Consider the following 18,515-nt stretch of genomic DNA (forward strand, 5'->3'; position numbering starts at 1 on the left):
GCAGTACATCATGATCATTGGCTGCTATGATATAACATCTACGTAATGATAACTTGCATTAGTATAAAGACTTGTGAGTTTTTCTAGGGGGTAAAAAGGCTGTGTATGATTCACCTTTATACCTCCGTAGTACACTGTACACAGTAGGTAGTAACTAAAGATATGTCAAACAGATGATTTCAAAGTACATTTTCACATCCATTTTGATCCTCACCACAGTACTTTGAAGTACCACATGAGGATACTGAGGTGTAAGAATATAAGGGGTTCTTTTTTGCCACCAACATTGCAGAAGCGTGGCTAAATATTTAAATTTTTATATTTCATATTTAAATATTAGACTGAAACCAAATCCTGGCTCTGCTACTGTATTAGTTTGCTAGAACTGCCATAACAACATGACACAGACTAGGCAGCTTAAACAACAGAAGTTTATTTTCTCAGAGCTCTGGAGGCTAGTGGTCCAAGATCAAGGTTTTAGGAGGGTTGGTTTGTGGTGACAGTTCACTTCCCAGCTTGCAGAGGGCCACCTTTTCTCTATATCCTCACAAGGTCTTTCCTCAGTACACATGCATGTCTATGTCCTAATCCCTTCTTCTTAGAAGGACACCAATCATATTGGTTTAGGGCCCACCCATATGATCTTATTTTACCTGAATTATCTCTTTAAAGGCTCTATCTCCAAATACAGTCACATTCTGAGGCACTGGAGATTAGGACTTCACCACATAAATTTGAGGGAGGGGGAACAAAATTCAGCCCATGCCAGAGACTTTACAGTAGGAGAATCTTAACTGTGTCAATGTGTTTCCTCCTATTTTTCCACAGAATTTGTGCCATTTTCTTTTTGATTTATTTATATAATCTGGATCTTAATCCTTGTTCTCTATGTATTTTCCTCAAGTACTTACTTCATTATGGTGATTTTTTTTATTCTACAGAAGGTTTTAATTTCCATGTACTCAAAATAATCAATATTTTGTTATACAGCTAATGTTTTGAGGCTTATTTAAGGATTTCCTTTTTCAAGGCTATATACATATCCTCATATTTTCTTCTAATATAATCAAATTTTTATGCTCACATCTTTATTTCATTTGTCTGATATTTGGTGAATGATTTCAAGTAAGACAAAAACAGTATGTTTTTTTCCAAATGAACTGTCTCCAAAACATTTTTTGAACTGAGTAATTTTCCCTCTAATATTGTTTTCTATAGACGTGTCCTCACCTTCTCACCTGCAATTCTGTCCTTATACTCCAGTCCATGTTCCATCCCCACCAAACCACTGGGACTCGTCATGACAAGGGCACCAATGACTTCCATGTTACCAAAGGCAGTGGTCACTTCTCTGTCCTCATCCCACTAGGCCTTTCAGCATGTTCTGCATAAGTCACAGTTTTTTTTGGAGCACTTTCTTTCCTTGGTGTCCATAACCCCACACTCTCTTGGGTTTTGTCCAATGTTACTGGCCATACTTTTTAGTTATTATTGTTGGCTCTAATTCTTTACCCTCATTTTAAACTTTAGAACTGCTCTAAGACTCACTTCAGAGCCCCTCTACTTTCCTATTTATGCCCTCTCTTTATATCACGTCATCTGGCTCCATGTTCTTAAATAATATTGATATGCCCCTGAATGCTTAATCTCCATGTCCATCCCTGACCCTTCCCCAGAACTCTAGACTCCTTAGTTTTCTTCCTGCTTGACATCTCCACAATGATATCTAATAAGGATCTTAAACTCAACATGTCTGAATCAAAACTCTTGACTTCCCTTCCCCTAAAGCTTGCTTTGCTACCAGGTTCTCTCATCAACCCTGTTTATCAAACCCAAAATCTAAGATGTCCTCTTGATTCCTCTCCTTAGTGTTCCAAATCCTATTCACCACCCAATTCTTTTAACTCTACCTCAGAAACAGAACTTTTGGTCTCTATATCCCAGCAATGTCCTTCCTAGTCCAAACTGCCATTATCTCACCAGTATCACTTTTAACAAGCTGCCTCAAGATCCATTCTCCACAGTAATCCTTGTCTAGTCTTTATCAGATCATCTCATTCCATTGTCAAAACGCTTTAGTTCTGACAACCCTTTAGTTTTCACACTGTACTTAGAATAACACTGGAACTCATTACCCAGGCCTACAAAGCTGACTTGGTCTGACTCCCGTTTTCTCCTCCAACTTTATCTTGCTCCTCTGTCCCCGTCATGTGCTTGCCTTATTACTGCTCCTTGAATGTAGAAAAGCTGTTCTCTCACGAGGGACTTTTTTTTTTAAGTTGAGGTATAAATGACATACAACATTACATTAGTTTCAGATGTACAACACAGTGATTCAATATTTGTACATATTGCAAGATGATCACCACAGTAAGTCTCCACACCACACATAGTTATAGAATTTTTTTTCTTGTGATGAGAACTTTTAAGATCTACTCTCTACGCAACTTTCAAATCCACAATACAGTATTGTTAACTATAGTCACTATACTGTACATTACATCCCCATGGCTTATTTATTTTATAAATGAAAGTGTATACATTTTGACTCCCTCTAGTCATGAGGAACATTGTACTAATCCTGCACTAATTCTGCTGGCATACCTTCTTCAGTTCTTAGCATGGCTCAAGCCTAAAATCACAACTGTCTCAGATTAAACATTACTTCTGGAAAGATGCCTTTCCTGACTTTCTAATAAAACTCCCAGTTTTCCCTATGCGGGTGCCCTATTTTAATACTCTGCAGAACACTAGTGATATTTTCTTGTTTACTTTTTCATTTGTCTTCTATCTGTAACCTCTCACTAGAATGCACATTCTGTAAGAGCACCAATGTATCTTCATCCTGTAAAGAAGTACCTGGCACATAAAAAGTGTTCAATAAATATTTGGGTTCAGTTTTTAAAATTCCAATCAATTCCATTGATATATTTCTCTATTTTTGCACAAATGCCACACTGTTTTTATTACTATAGCTTCAGCAGATATTTTAACATCTAGTAGAGTAAGAACTACCCCACCACACACATTGTCTTTTTCAAAACTGTTTTTTCTAAGGTTGTTAAATATCTATTTTACATAAATTTTAGACTCAGCTTATCATGTTTCATGTTTAATCCTACTGGAATTTTTATTGATATTGCTTTGAATCTATAAACATTAGTTTGAGGAAAATTGACATCTATTTAATACTGAGGCTTTCCATTAAAAACATGGTGTATTTCTTCACTTATTTAAACATTATTTTTGTACCCTTAATTTAGTTTTACAGTCTCCTTTTCATTAATTTTGAAGTTCTTCATGGGTAATTTATAGATTTTTTAATAACTGTTGGGAATGTATGTTTTTCTACTATACTTGTTAATTTCCAGTGTATAAGACAGCTACTTTATCCAGATTTTATTGAGGCCTTTTATATGATCTAATAATTTATAGTTGGCTTTTTTTGTTGTTTTTTTTAAAGGAGATGATCTAATTATTTTCATAGGATGCTTCTTCAACTTTTGTAGATACCATATTGCACTGACTGAGATCTCCAGAAAAATACTCACTAGCAATATTAATATCAGCATCCCTGTTTTGCTCCATGCTTTTATTGAACCACCATTAACTATGACATTTGCTCTAAATTTTGGGTAAAAACTATCATATTAAACAGGTTTCCTATGTAGTGTTTCTAAAATTTAAAAAACAGCTCTTTAAGCAATATTTTTAAGAAATCAGTTTTACAATAAGGAAAAAATGAAAACTGCTGAGAGGTTTGGGGGAAATCTTTAATAACAACAATTCCTAACCGTTGAGCTTCCTTTACGAGACAGAGCACTTCATACTTTTGATACTTTATTCCTAACCATCACAGTACTTTTACAGACAGAATATTTTTCACTATTTTAGAAATGAGGAAATCCTGACTCAGAGATTCAAGCAATTTATCACAGGTCACAAAATCTAATAAGTAATTATGCAAGGATTTATACGCAACTATATCTAGCTCTAGAGCCCACACTCCTCCCACTTCATTCCATATTTAATATGAGATATTAGACCAAGCCTCTCAACACACCCTAGCAGAAAGAGATAACAAATGTGTACTGAGTTTATGGGTTAATTAATAACCACACCCCCGAAAAATGTCTATCTCCACATCAATTCAGAAGATTTCAAAGTAAAAAGTCACAGTCTCTATTTACTATAGAGACCCAGCTGTTTGTCACTAACAGCTATACGTTTAAAATGAATGGCTTATATTAAGGTAGAGAGGGCAAAGGCACAGATAACCAAGTTGAGTAGGTCTGTTAATGCAATGAATTATAGAACAGAGATTCAAAAATATCTAAAGAGCTAAAACGTTCAAAACAAACATGAAAATTCCAAATGGTTAGAAGTAAAGACTAATCCTTAGGTTCAAAAAAATCAAATGCACATAAATGAGAATAAACAGAGCCCTTGTGAAAAAGATCTACTGGTTTAAACCAAAAGCTAACTGTGTACAGCATGGTTCCCAAGTATACTCAATACGATTTCAACATGCATGGATATCATTGTAACTGACCATAGCAAGAGATTAATAGTACCACTCTCCATATCTGGAAATACATATTTAGTTATAGAAGTTATATTTAGTTTGGCCATAGCCTAGTAAGGACACAAGGCACTGCCAGATATTTCTTTCATCAAGTCCAAGATGGAGAAAAATTCAAAGGCAATAAGGAACCCCAAGACTTTCCACGATTGGTTAGATAATTATTGGGGAACAGGAAGTCCATGAAACAATGCACTTCTTGTGGGTTCAACCTCATCACAATAGAAACAATAGAAACAGCCTCCAATTCAAAAAAAATCATTATCACATCTTTTGTGTAATCCAAGAGTTTCTATCTGTACTTACTGCTACTCCTGTCTTATAGAGGAGGTAATGCACAGTCTGTGTAACGTCGGCAGCGTGCATCAAATTGTGGTAAGGGTTTTTGTGCTTGCTGTATCCTACTTCCAGGGCCTCCACAAATGAGACAAGTGCAGAAATGGGGATCTGAAAGAGAGCGGCAAGGTTAATTAGCTAGTGATTTAGCAGCTTTGAGTGACGATGCAAAAGTCTAAGGTACTCTAGCTGCCTCTTTCTGAAGGCGTTAGATATCATATGAGGACATTCGATTTTCTAAGTTAATAAAAGTCACTGAACAAAGTATTGGATAATTTGAAAATCTAACAGGACGTCCCGGGTCCACCCTGCAAATTTTTCTGTTCTCCAGTTCAGAGGCCCAGGGTAATGACACAGGATCATCTCAAGGACATTGAGGGCAAAAAGGTAGGTGCACATTTATTTCTCAGGCAAAGGTTCAAGTCTTTATTTCCTGAGAAATAAATGAACACATACTATGCAGCATCTCATTTACTTGTGGGAAAACATAAGTACACAAAGATCTTAAGCTATAAAATGATTGCAAACAAATACAAGCTGCCGCCTTCTGAAAACTGCACCCTTTAGAAGGAGTGATGTGTACACTGGACAGGTGAGAAAAAAAACCCAAAACACAAGTGACAGTCTGTTCTATAACAGAAACAAGCTGTGTTCTTGTGTTTATTACTTGGCAATTTATTATTGGTGCCTTGCAGTTTGGAAAAATACTTCCAGTTATTCTAGCCGCTTTCTGTCTCAAATACGTATAACACACACACCTTCGTTTCCTATTTGGCAGAAAGTGAGCAAGTGCAGAATGCCTGTACAAAATAAGGAGACTCGGAAAACGCTCATTGTATAGTTTTCTGGATCAATTCCTTGGTTTGGGGTAAATTATCAATTACAAGACTGGGGGAAAAGGAGAGTGTATGTTCCAGGAGACTAGAAATCACATTCATAAGAAAAAATGAGGAAAATACTACTAGAGTGCTTCATGAGAATCCATACTATGTTCTCCCTTGGGCACATTGTTCCATATTTACTATCTGTAGATTTTTAAAATTTAAATATAGCCTTTTAGATGTGAGAGATTAATTCATTATCATTTTAAAAAATGAAGATCCAATGAACCTCGGCTCTTTGGGCTGTTCTTTGGAGATCTATGAGCCACTGAAATGCTAGGTAAAGGTGTGTGCCTGTGCATGGGAACTTTCTTCTGAGGTCTTGAGGAGCCATCGGATCTTCAAACAGGTTTCTGATGCAAAAGAAATTAAGGACCTGGGGCTTCCCTGGTGGCGCAGTGGTTGAGAGTCCGCCTGCCGATGCAGGGGGGCGTGGGTTCGTGCCCAGGTCCGGGAAGATCCCACATGCCGCGGGGCGGCTAGGCCCGTGAGCCATGGCCGCTGGGCCTGCACGTCTGGAGCCTGTGCTCCGCAACGAGAGAGGCCACAACAGTGAGAGGCCCGCGTACCGCAAAAAAAGAAAAGAAATTAAGGACCATTGCCATAAAGTGCTTATGGCTATGTAAGAAAGATATCCTGAAATGTGCAGTCCTTAGGAAAGTGATAAAGAATCATGCTGCCCAGAAAAATCAATATGTTATACAGAAGAAGACCTGCATTTTACGGAGATTCATCCATATGATGAGAGAAATGTAACTGGCATGATATGACAGATGCCAGCAGATGATGCTCAAGTTCCCTGGAGAACCGGACGCCACCTCCAGAGTCTGTGGAATTAGAAGGCCGAGGAGGTGGAACACTGGAATCGACTCATGCTCTTTTCTTAAAGGTTAAGAATTAATTTGAAGCATGAATGGCTGGGAAATACCAATGATCTGTCACAGATGATAACTGAGAATATCTGTGTGAATTTGAGCCAAGTGGCCGAAAGAGAAGTTTTTGGAGATAACAGACGTGCACTCTGTCTCCATCCCTGTCTCCTTGCTGGTGGTGGTCATTAGCACACAAAGTCTCGCTGAAATGAGATCTGTGGGCAGAGCCGGCAGGGGAGCTCTGCTGGTTCAGGCTTCCAGCCATACTTCTAGGACGACTGGGATCTAAATGGGCAGCTCCAGCCTCTCCCCTGCTGATGAGCCCACCAGACAAGGGAGTACTGAAAAGTTCCCACCACAGAGGAGTTCATGGCAGTGGCTGTCCAGATGATGCTTCCCAAGTCACCCCAGAGAGTTTTCAGTCTACATTAAAAGGATTCTCTTGGTCTTAGCCCCCAAATCATGCAAGGATGGACAAATGTGTGGTTCTTTTTTTGAATTAGACACTGACCTTGAAACGGCTGATCAGATCATAGCGTGTGAGTAATTCATAGAAAATGAATTTCAGTGCATGATCCCCGCTGGCTTCATTGAGGGAAAAGACATCAAAGGACCACTTGTCCACATCCTACAGGAGAGGATGGAGAGAAATAATTCATTAGTTGGTAGCCACTTACACAGCTACTAATCTCCCTACTTTGGAGTTAGCCCACAGCACTCACCTGGGTATTCACAGCCTAAGACTCTAATACCCTTTCCACTCTCAAACTGTTTCCAATATGGCAGGCCTACATAGCATTTACTGATAAAATATTCAATAGTTTTATTAGTAATAACAATAGCTATAATTTATTGGGTACCTACCATATGCTAGGCATTCTGATCAGTGATAAACATGTAATCTTTCCTGAAGACAACTCTAAGTGGTAGGTATGATCAGTCACATCTTACAGATGAGAAAACTGAGAAGTTACCTAATTTCCCTAAGACCCTTGGCAAGCAAGTGCTAAGGACAAAACATGAACACATGTTCAACTGATGCCTAAACTCAGGCTCTTTCCATTAACCTTCTACTATCTCTGCCGAATTCCAAAATTATTTTAACTGATTTCACAATAACCTAGGGTGTTCCCTACTCTCAACTTCTCCCAAGCCCCATGATACTATCTACTGACTTCCTCTTAGTCCACCATTGAGAATGCTAACCCACTTAAAAGTGTTCAGAAACACGCATGATATAGATCACAAAATAATGTGTCACCTCAACAATCCAAACTGCTGAGCTGAAACCGAGGAGAGAGCCCTCATTTCACGGGATGGAAAAATGCTACCACTCTGGAGTCACTGATCTGGGGACTGAGCCCTCAAATCTGTAAGTCACTTTACTGAAAAAGTAAAACTAAGAGCTAAGCTGAACACACTCCTCACACACTGCTCCTGAAGTTCAAAGCCTTATTTGTCCATAAATAGCTACTCCAAAACATTGTCTGATGTGTCTTTGACTTATAACTAGCTACTTGTGGGTGTTATGAACAAAGATGTGTTTAAGCAATAATTAAAGCAATAGTCATTCGGTTTCTCAGTATACCAAGAGTCTGCCTTTCAGTGGTTAAGGAAAGTGTGCTGCCATGAGTGTGACAATAAGGACCCATATGAGACCACACTGAGTTCAGGCTAGGTGTCAGATGGTCCCCTGGAAGAGACCTTGGCTCTCAGGAACTGCTGGATCCAGTGACTCCCGCCTCAGCCCTCACTGCATTCCAACATCACCTATCCATCCCAATCCTGTCCCTCTCCAAATATCCCAGCCATCAAGATCACCCCAAGACCATGAACAGTCTCTCTCATGGATGCCAGGGCACAGGAAAACCAAATTGTATATAGGTGAAACCAAACATTTCCAAAAGGGTTTCAAATAGATTGTTTCAATTCACACTTAGTGGTAACCTCACCTCAGCCTTCAATAATTTCTCCTCCATTATAATAACTAAAGAAATAGCTACAAGTATTAAGGACATTTTCTGTGCCAGGCACAGTGGGAAGTGTTGATACACATTTGCAAACCCTCACAACTCTAGAAACGGGTATCACTTTCCCCAGTTTCACAGACGGCAACCTCAGAGAGATGAAGTGTCTAATGCCAACTGGTAGCAGAACCACGTAATAACCACACTGACACCCCTTGGTGATACCATTACTGACAGATGACATTGTAAACTCAATGAATACATGCTGTGACCCAAGCCTCATGCCCTAAATACCCCAATAGGGCCTAGGCCATAGACAGTGGGGTCATTTAAGATTAATCCAAGACCTAAAGCTTCACCTTGGCTACTGTAATTGGCGTTGTCATGACAGCCACTGTCTAGCCAATAGTCCTAAAGAAAAGTCCACTGACAACTCAGTAGGTAGGAAAACCCTGTCATATATGACAATTTTTAATCCTCTTCACTTGAATGAATGAAAAAGAGAAAAGCTCTCTAACACTGGAAATCAAGAGATTATCATAGTAAAAAGTCAAGGTTTATTCTGAATATTAAGTCTTAGAGAAACAGAAGGATGAGTAAATACAGACAGTGGGATAGACATTCACTCCAGCCCCTCATTTTTGGGAAGGCTTAGCTGTGATTCTCAAATTTCAGTGTTCTTTAGAACCACCTGGGGTACTCAGAAAAAAATGTCGATTCTCTGGTGGAGGGCTCTGCAGAATCCTGGCTTGTGGCCTGGAATCTGCATTTTAACAAGCACCTTAAACCATTCTTCCTTTCTTAGCAAATTTGGCCCAAGCACCATTCCTGTGGAAACACTGCATGAATTTCCTATTAGTCTAAAGTGAAGAAAGCCTGAACCTCCTCATTTCCTCTCACTTTAAACCTGGAGTCTGTCCAGAGTGTCTCTTCCTGAGTCACACAACAGATGCCCTTCTAAAGAACAGCGCAATTCTACATTTCCAGCAACCCCACCTTAGAAGGTTAGAGATAAAACACCCCAAATGAGAGTATTCATTGCATGGAAACAAATAAAAAGAACAAAACTGCAACATATTTAAAATTTAGGAATTGGTGGTGGTGAAGTATTCTCTTTACTTAAATGTTATTTTATGCCATGTTCCATGTTCTTACATTAATCACAAAGGTTAACATGACAGTAGCACGATGACTATTTTACTGACTTGTATTCTCTCAGGCTTTAGGGAAAATTTCTGTAATAGAAGAAAACAATAGTGATTCCATATAAACTGCTGGCACTGGAGTGAAAATAACCTTTTTCTAACAGGCACTACATAAAAAAAGAATCTATGTCATATCTCCAATTCACCTCCAATCCACTGAAAATAAAACTGGAGTCTAGGGATGCAGAAAAATATTACATTGTAAAAAGGTCTTGAATTTCTGCAGTAAACAGAGCACACAACCAAGAGAAACAACAGCTTTAGCCTTATGTACATATCAGCAATAGTGTGGAGGACAGCAATTCAGAGTTAGCATTTACTTTTTGTCCGCATCATCAAGGTAATGTTCCCCTCAGAAAGAAAACATGTGTGCCTCTGAGAATTACTTTTCCCTAAGCATAAAACATTTCATGCACATCACAGGTTGTTCCACATTTCTTCAATTATTCTGCATAGAAAAGATGCTCCAATTTAGATGAAATATTTTCATAAATTTCTTAGTACTGGTATAACCACCTGTATTTATGATTATTATGTTCATGATAAAGGAAGAAATTAAGGATAAAAGATGCTTTTAGGGCTTTCCTGGTGGCGCAGTGGTTGAGAGTCCGCCTGCCGATGCAGGGGACACGGGTTCATTCCCTGGTCCGGGAAGATACCACATGCCGCGGAGCGGCTGGGCCCGTGAGCCATGGCCGCTGAGCCTGTGCGTCCGGAGCCTGTGCTCCGCAACGGGAGAGGCCGCAGCAGTGAGAGGCCCGCGTACCGCAAAAAAAAAAAAAAAAAAAAAAAAAAAAAATGCTTTTAATGTTTCCAAGATTTTCACTGAATGTTTTGGGTTCAATTATGAAAATCAATGCAACTTCATAGTGGGTGTTATGAAACAACAGATCTCATGAAGTGATTTCACAGATTAAATGGGAAACATTGCTGTAAATTACACAATAATTTATTGGGCATTAGAGTGGGGGTTGAAGAGGAGGGAGAGAAAACGTGTCTTCTTGCTGTTTCCTTCCTGAGCACCCTACCTGTCCTAGATCAGGGTCTCCAACCCCCCAGCCTCTGACTGGTACCAGTCTGCGGCCTGTTAGGAACTGGGCCGCACAGCAGGAGTTGAGCAGCGGGAGAGCGAGCAAAGCTTCATCTGCCGCTCCCCGTCGCTCCCCTCGCTCGCATTACCACTCTCCCCACCCTAACCCCCATCCGTGTAAAAATGTCTTACATGAAACCGGTCCCTGGTGCCAAAAAGTTTGGGGACTGCTGTCCTAGATGACTTAAGAAGAAACATAAAATGGAGAACTGAGGATCTGAATACATAGGGTCTCCCAAATTCAGCTAGTGATTGTCTCTGAGTCAAGAGAAAGGGACTATGAAATATAAAAGCAAAATGACCCTCAAGGGCCCTCTCTTGACATTAAATTGATCAAGAAGCACTCCCACCTCTGATTCTGTGAAAAGGGAATTTAAATTCTCTTCTGAAAATTTCATCAGGAATACACTTTTCAGGTTTCAGAGAAAGACTAAAATAGCTTTAAGAAGAGTCGGAATGCTGGGATGCCCCTGAGCAAGTTGACACAACTCCCTGTGTGGGCACCAGGCAATGTCAACCAGCTCTGTGATCCTGAACTTTAGCACGGCCCCTCCTTCAAATCCAGAAGTCAGATCAGCTTCAGCACAGCTGGGATATCCTTAGACCAATGGGTCTGAATGAACACACTTCTACAGGAATACATCTACGTGGGGGCTCTTAGAGATACTTTATACAATTCCAAGAGCTTGTCTGATTGGGAGTCATCTTGCAGTATTTAGCCCCTTTGAACTCAAGCATCTGTGTGACTTCCCATGGAACTTCTGGGCTCACTGAGGGACTCGGGAAAACAGCAGGATATATGAAGAGGACAAGGGCTCTGGGGGACATACTTTCATGCAGTAATATGTTACTGAGAGCTTAGCTTACTATGTGCCTGGAACTCTGGTATCAAACCTCAGTTCTGTCTCTGTGCCTTTTTTTTTCTTTTTAGTCTCACTGAGTCTTAGTTTCTTCATCTATAAAATGGATATAGAACAGGTAAGCAGATAATGGTAGAATTATAATCACCAAAGATCCTCTTAATGTTGAATATTTATAAACAGTACAAATTTGATCTCCTATGGCCAAAGTCAGACTGAGTCTCATAATGCCAGATCGCTATACAGATCACTAAACCACTCCAAGAGAGGAGAAAGAAATGAAACCAGAGTTCAATTTTTTAAAACTTTGGCAGTACAAAGGCTGAAAAGATAGTGATACTGTTAGAACGAATAGCAAAAAGATAATGACTAGGAAAACTGTAAATAGAATTGTAAATGAAAATTTCTTATTTTCTAACAAGAAATTTAACTGTACTTTTTATAAGGTACCTTGAACACTGTAAGACCTTTTCATTGGTATTACCTTTAATGCTTCAATAACAGCTGGTGGGTAGCTCAGTCCAACCATGTTTGATGTTCGTCTATACATTCTGGCAAAGTCAGAAGGGAAAAATGCAATATTATGTCTTACAAAGAAGAATTAGCAGGCCACAGACTTATACCAGTATTGACAATTAACAAGAAGTCATGTCATCTGATGGACCCACGGAACCTAAAATTTCTTTTATAACCTTTTTCATAGTCATTCAAGTGGCCTATGAAATGACATGAAAGCAATCCCAAACATGTACAGCATTGGAAATAAAAAAAATTAAGTCTATGTGCCCCAAATTGGAAATTAAATTATTAAAATGGGTCTCCTGTTCTGCTGGAAGGGAATTATAGTATAGCACGGACAGTATGTAGTGTAGTACTTTAACCTGAAAAAGAACTCCTATGGGCAACCTATTTAGAAGAGGTTGTTCTTTAGAACTGTCAAAAACTAGAGAGAACTTCGAGCTGACCATGGCATTTCTAAAATGTGTAATTGTGTGATAAGGGTCGTAGGAAGAATAAATCGATTTCTGGAATCCATTTCTGGGGAAGGGGGGCAATTTAATTTCAGAGAGCAAAGTGACTTACAAAATTGGAAAGTGTCATGGGGAACTCAAACACCTTGAATGAACTCCTCCCTGGCTCAGTACCCTCCACAAAGCATCCCTGACCTGTTCCAAACGTAGACATCATCCATATGTGTCAAATGACGATGGATGAGACGTCCTTCTTTAAAAATTAGAGATTCAACTCAAACTAAATCTTCTCTAGTTAACATTAACAAAAAGGATTCAAAGCAAAGGCAAAAGCTTGTCCTAACGATGCTGCGGAGATATGTTTTTGCCATCTCTCATTCAAGACTGTCTGTTTCCACCCAGAATTTTCAGCATTTATAAAGATACCAAAACTACATCAAAGCAAAGCCTTTGGTTATTAGAAACTGGTGTCCCTTTTGCTGCTTTGGTCACTGAATGACAGCCATCTTTACCTCTCCACAAATATCCCAGCTTGCACTGCGTGGACAATGCTCTTGAACCGCGGCTTCTCCTCGCTTCTTCTGAGTATCATCCCCATCTGCCGTGTGAAGGTGGAGGCCAGCCAGTCTCGGACCTCAGAAGGCACCGCATCTGACTGAATGTCACTGAGCTCATCCTCCGTATCCAGGAGTCTCCTGAACCCAAGAAACAGAACCAGGACACAGATTAAATCTGAAGTTAGAGCTCTCTGTTCAAAGCAGCTGTTCCTACTCTCCATCCCACCTGCATACACAGGTGCAAAGAAACCAAAATAAACTGGCCACAAAAAAATCCAGCACCTTTTTGACAAGGCTTGTGAAAGGCCACCATTTGTTTTTCAGGCTGGACAAAGGAACAAAGGAATCAGAGAAAGTCAAATATACTTTATCTCAGGCTTTGTAGGTCTGAGACACAATGCACTCAGGAGCACCCAGTATCTTTATTCCTAGATGGTTTGTGGAATTCGCACGGAATCTAAATCTTCCATTTAAAAATGCATTCACCGGGAGGTTTATTTCATAGATGGCCATGTGGCATTATTTTGTTTTAAAAATAATGGCACTTAAAAACTATAGACAACAATACTGTATTATAAACTTCACACTTACTAAGAGCCTAGATCTTAATAGTTCCCATCACAAAAAAAAATAATTAGGAGGTGTTAGTTAACGCTACAGTAGTAATCATATCGTAATATATAAATATATGAAGTCAACACATTGTACACCTTAAACTTATACAGTGTTACGTGTCAATTACGTCTCAATAAAAATAAATTTTAAAAAAGAAAAAGAAAGACTTTGCAAAGTATTATCCAAATCACATCAACCCAGTCCTCTGAGGTAATGAACCCAAATAATATCAACTGCTATTCTCTCTAGTTTGTTAGGACATTACAGAAACTTAAATGTCTAAATTTAAGCAAAATTTCCAAAACAATGCAGTTCTTTATTTGACCACAGTGATTTAAGTCATCTGTCAGGTGTGCTCAGCAGATTTTTCAAATGTGTTCTTAGGTCAGGCTAGAACAGAACATAAGTAGTAATAAATTACAATAAAACTTTGAATGTTGTATTTTATACTTATACTAAGCCCTACTAAAAATAAACAGTAAAAACAGATGTCAATGGAAAATTTTGTTTTGTTTTTTTTTCCCTTTAGACCCATTAATTGAGAGGTAGGGGAGAAAAATGTAACATTTGGGAAAAAACTACGGTATCAAATTTCCTTAAATTAGGAACCAAGCATATCACCGAAAACCAAGCCACACGATTCTTAGATTACTGGGAAATCCTTTTGGATTGGAATTTGGCATAGCAAAGTAATACAACACAAATACTAACAGAGAAGCTTGTCTGAGGTAGAAAAAAGAAGAAAAGCCTTTCATGTTTACCATTTCCACATTTTTCTAAAGAAAAGCAATTTTGTTACTTTCAAATTCACTTTACAATAGTAACCGGAAGTGCTTTAGTATTTATGGATAATTCAAGTGGAGAAGGTCTGCTAAGTAAATCAATAACAAACCTAAGGACTAAGGGAGGAATACTGGGTGTTTAAGAGAACAAATGCTTCTCCATCCCTTCAGGAGCTTCCATTTACAGATAGATAATGTGAATGAAAACATGAACAAAATTTTTAGGCTGAGATGAATAATATTCAATAATTCCAGTCGAAGTTTACATTTGATTAAAAATCTGGTAAGATTTTTAAAATCACTTTTTTTCCTCTTACATTTTCTTACTTCACTGTCATAATGGGCATATGAGAGGTAAGTTCTATTAGCCCTTTTTATAAATGAGCATGTACAGAGGATATGTGATATCCAAATCTACCCCATTTGTTTGTGAAAACTAAAGCTCCAAGACCAATCATTTGAATGCTACCTCCTACATGCCATGGGGGACATTTCAGAAAAGCCATATAACAGAAATTTTATATTACCACATCAACTTGTCACTTTAGCTTACCTGGTTTCATCAATGTATACAGATTCAAGCACTGTGGCTGCATATTCCAAATTCTTCTTAAGATCTACCACTGAAGCCTCCCCTCTTTCTAATTGTTTGACCAAAGACCGTAACCTGGGGGGAAAAGACATGATTCAATTAGAATAAAGGAAAAACAATAGAGGAAACCAAAGATAATCAGAGGGACACAGTTTACAGCCATTAAATGTTTTTTTATCCCAATATATCTGAAAGGAAAATATAAATCTAATGATGGAACTGACCAGTATTTCTCAAAGAAGCAAGTTATAAAATAAATACACACATTTTTTCCACTCTAAATCAAGAACAAAAATATTCTCATCTACCAGGCACTGACAGCCCCCAACACTTTCTAACTACCTTTTATCTTGCTAAGAGTTTCCTAAATTATCAGTGATTTTGCTTCTCTTCTGATTTTCGTATTTTTTTGGTCCTAACTGTATGTAGTAAAGCATGACCAGCAACAGCATCACCAAACACTGCTTGAGATCTTGCTATGTTGCAGGTACTTTGTTCAGCTGTGACCATAGAGAATAGCAGTCCCATGGCCCATACATGTTCCGAGACAGGTGAGGAGACTTAGACCACCAAAATAACCACAGAGGGCTCCATAAGGAATACATGAAGGCAAACTGTTTTACTGGACAGGAAGAATTCCTCTAGGAGCAGATAAATACCCTAGTTTTTTTTTGTTTTTTTAAGGAGGATGGATGACAAACCAAGGTACTGAGGACAAGACCTTTCCCACTGCTAGTCAAGAGTTCCAGACAGTAAAAGAGAAACAATAAAACATGCTCTCCTCTTATGTATATGAACACTATCCCCACAGAGAAGGACTCAGTACATATGAGAGCAATAAAATGCCAACAGATTATCAAAGACCAGCAACTGGGCACACTGTAAATACCACAGAGATATGGAGATTGGACAACTCTTCAGGCTCTTTGATAGCCAGCAAAGAACAGAAACTTTGAGGACAACCTTGGGTTTGAATTGTACATCACAGAGTATTAGCTATGCAATCCCAGGCAATAGCTGAATGTCAGCTATAAAATGAAGAAGCAACCACCAAATTTCCTAGGTTGATATAAAGATTCAATCAAACTGATATTGATGTAGTCACATCAACCATGTGACCTATGATTGGTCATTTTTTTCAGCTTTACTGAATATAATTGATATATAACATTGTGTCCTTATACAACATGATGATTTGATACACATATATGTTGCAAAATGACTACCACAGTAAGGCTAGTTAATACAGCCAAAACCTCATAAATTTAATTTCTTTTTCTGGTGAGAACATTTAGGATTTACTATTCTAGCAACTTTCGTATACAATACTTAAAACCAGTACTTGCTAACTATAACCACCAGGTTGTACATTAGATCCCCAGAATTCATTTATCTTACAACTGTAAGTCTGTACTCTGAACAACTTCCCCCATTTCCCCGTTGTTTTTTTAAAAGGCATCTGTTATCATTATTGTCATTGTTGTTATTCAGTGACCTTGGTCATCAGAGGTAACCAGATGAGAAACATGCTATCAGGATACTTAAGATTATTATCGTCTCCATTTCCCAAGGGTGCTCCCACTTTCCTGACTTCAAAATATCCTCAGATTTGCATTTATAAGAGAGCACAGGTCAACTGCTCTGCAAGGCATAAACTATTCCCCTCCAGATCTACATGAAAATGATCAACAATAAGGAAAGAGGAAAAACTCAGGATCACCCTTAAAAAGTAGGCAAGACGGTCAGCCATACAAAATAAATTCCCAGGAATTTCAGTGATGTAAAATACAGAGGAAATTAGACTGAGGGTAGTGGTGACCTGACTTGTGAATCTCCAACATGCAAAAGGGAAATATGCAAAGGAAATCGGCAGAGGCCTCTGCAGGCTTGGAGGTGAGGGTTAGCCTGCGGATCCCATTAGCAGCACTAGGAAGTGTTCTGGTTTCAAAGGCAGTGCGAGACAGCGAGTTGGCATGGAAGGGTTTATCAGTCCCTCACACACAGTGGACAGCCAGCCTGCCAAACAATGGGGAGACTGCAGAAGCAAGCCCTGAGAGTTGTTCCAAATAAGAAATGGAAGCTCTTTAGCAAAACACATTCCTGGCTAAGTCTGCCTCCAATTCTGACTCTCACCTCCAGAAGCCCAACTACCCCCAGCCTGTTTTGACTCTCCACTGGCAAGGAAAAATGAGGGTAAGTTTAAACTTCCTAAAAATGTTCTCCCTTGATTTGGGGCTTAAAGATTCTACCAGGAATTGACATGAATCCCTAATAAGACCCATCTCAGCTCTCAAAACCCGAGAGGAGAAGACAAAACATAAAATATGATGACAGAAACGACAACACTAACAGAAGTAAGAACCAGATGATTCTATCTTCCTACAAAAGGGAAATAAGAAATAAACAAACAGAAGCAGCTTTAATCAAATAAGTTTTCCTAGACTGAAGAAAAACCTTTATAAGCAGATGAAAAGGGATCAAATAAAACCAGAAAAAGAAATCCAACATATGCAGTTGTAATTTTTCATCTCCAAGAATGAAAAAAAAAAGGCGAAAATTGTTGAGAAAAAAATATATTACTTACAAAGTAACAAAAATTCAAGCTGGCCATAAGACTTCAACTATGCCAAATATCAAAAAGCAATTTACTAACAATACCAGTTTTTGAAAATAATATGGTATAATTCAAGATACCTATATCTACCTATGTATACTAGGACTGCCATGTATATGTGAAGCCAACAAATACATTCTCAGTTGTGGACAAGCTCAAAATTTCATCATTAATATGCTTTTCCAGAAAATAAAAACAAAAACAAAAAAAACTTTAAGGCCAACTGTGGGACAGTGATCTTTCAAGGAGGATAGATTCATGAATCTCCAATTAAATTGACTCATGACCGGAGGAGCTTCAAGATGGCAGAAAAGTAAGATGCGGAGATCACCTTCCTCCCCACAAATACATCAGAAATACATCTACATGTGGAACAGCTCCTACAGAACACCTACTGAACGCTGGCAGAAGACCTCAGACCTCCCAAAAGGCAAGAAACTCCCCACATAACTGGGTAGGGCAAAAGAAAAAAGAATAAACAGAGACAAAAGAATAGGGACGGGACCTGCACCAGTGGGAGGGAGCTGTGAAGGAGGAAAGGTTTCCACACACTAGGAAGGCCCTTTGCAGGCAGAGACTGCAGGTGGCGGG

At 38.8% G+C, this 18,515-nt stretch overlaps 1 protein-coding gene across 4 annotated transcripts in view; it reads right to left on the minus strand.

The window, feature by feature from the left end:
* PDE1C (phosphodiesterase 1C) overlaps window positions 1–18,515 on the minus strand; it is a 474,300-nt gene that overhangs the window by 101,121 nt on the left and 354,664 nt on the right. For 3 of the 4 annotated variants that reach the window (XM_007466117.1, XM_007466118.1, XM_007466120.1), the window contains 5 exons: window positions 15,272–15,385; window positions 13,277–13,459; window positions 12,278–12,344; window positions 7,183–7,299; window positions 4,889–5,029 (listed from right to left, as the gene is read on the minus strand). In XM_007466117.1, the coding sequence (XP_007466179.1) occupies window positions 4,889–5,029; window positions 7,183–7,299; window positions 12,278–12,344; window positions 13,277–13,459; window positions 15,272–15,385 (622 nt within the window). Of the gene's footprint in view, window positions 1–4,888; window positions 5,030–7,182; window positions 7,300–12,277; window positions 12,345–13,276; window positions 13,460–15,271; window positions 15,403–18,515 lie in introns of those variants that run through there. The other variant, XM_007466119.1, reaches the window with a different exon arrangement.

This window comes from Lipotes vexillifer, unplaced genomic scaffold, assembly GCF_000442215.2.
Source record: "Lipotes vexillifer unplaced genomic scaffold, Lipotes_vexillifer_v1.1 scaffold150, whole genome shotgun sequence".
Lineage (NCBI taxonomy): Eukaryota > Metazoa > Chordata > Mammalia > Artiodactyla > Lipotidae > Lipotes > Lipotes vexillifer.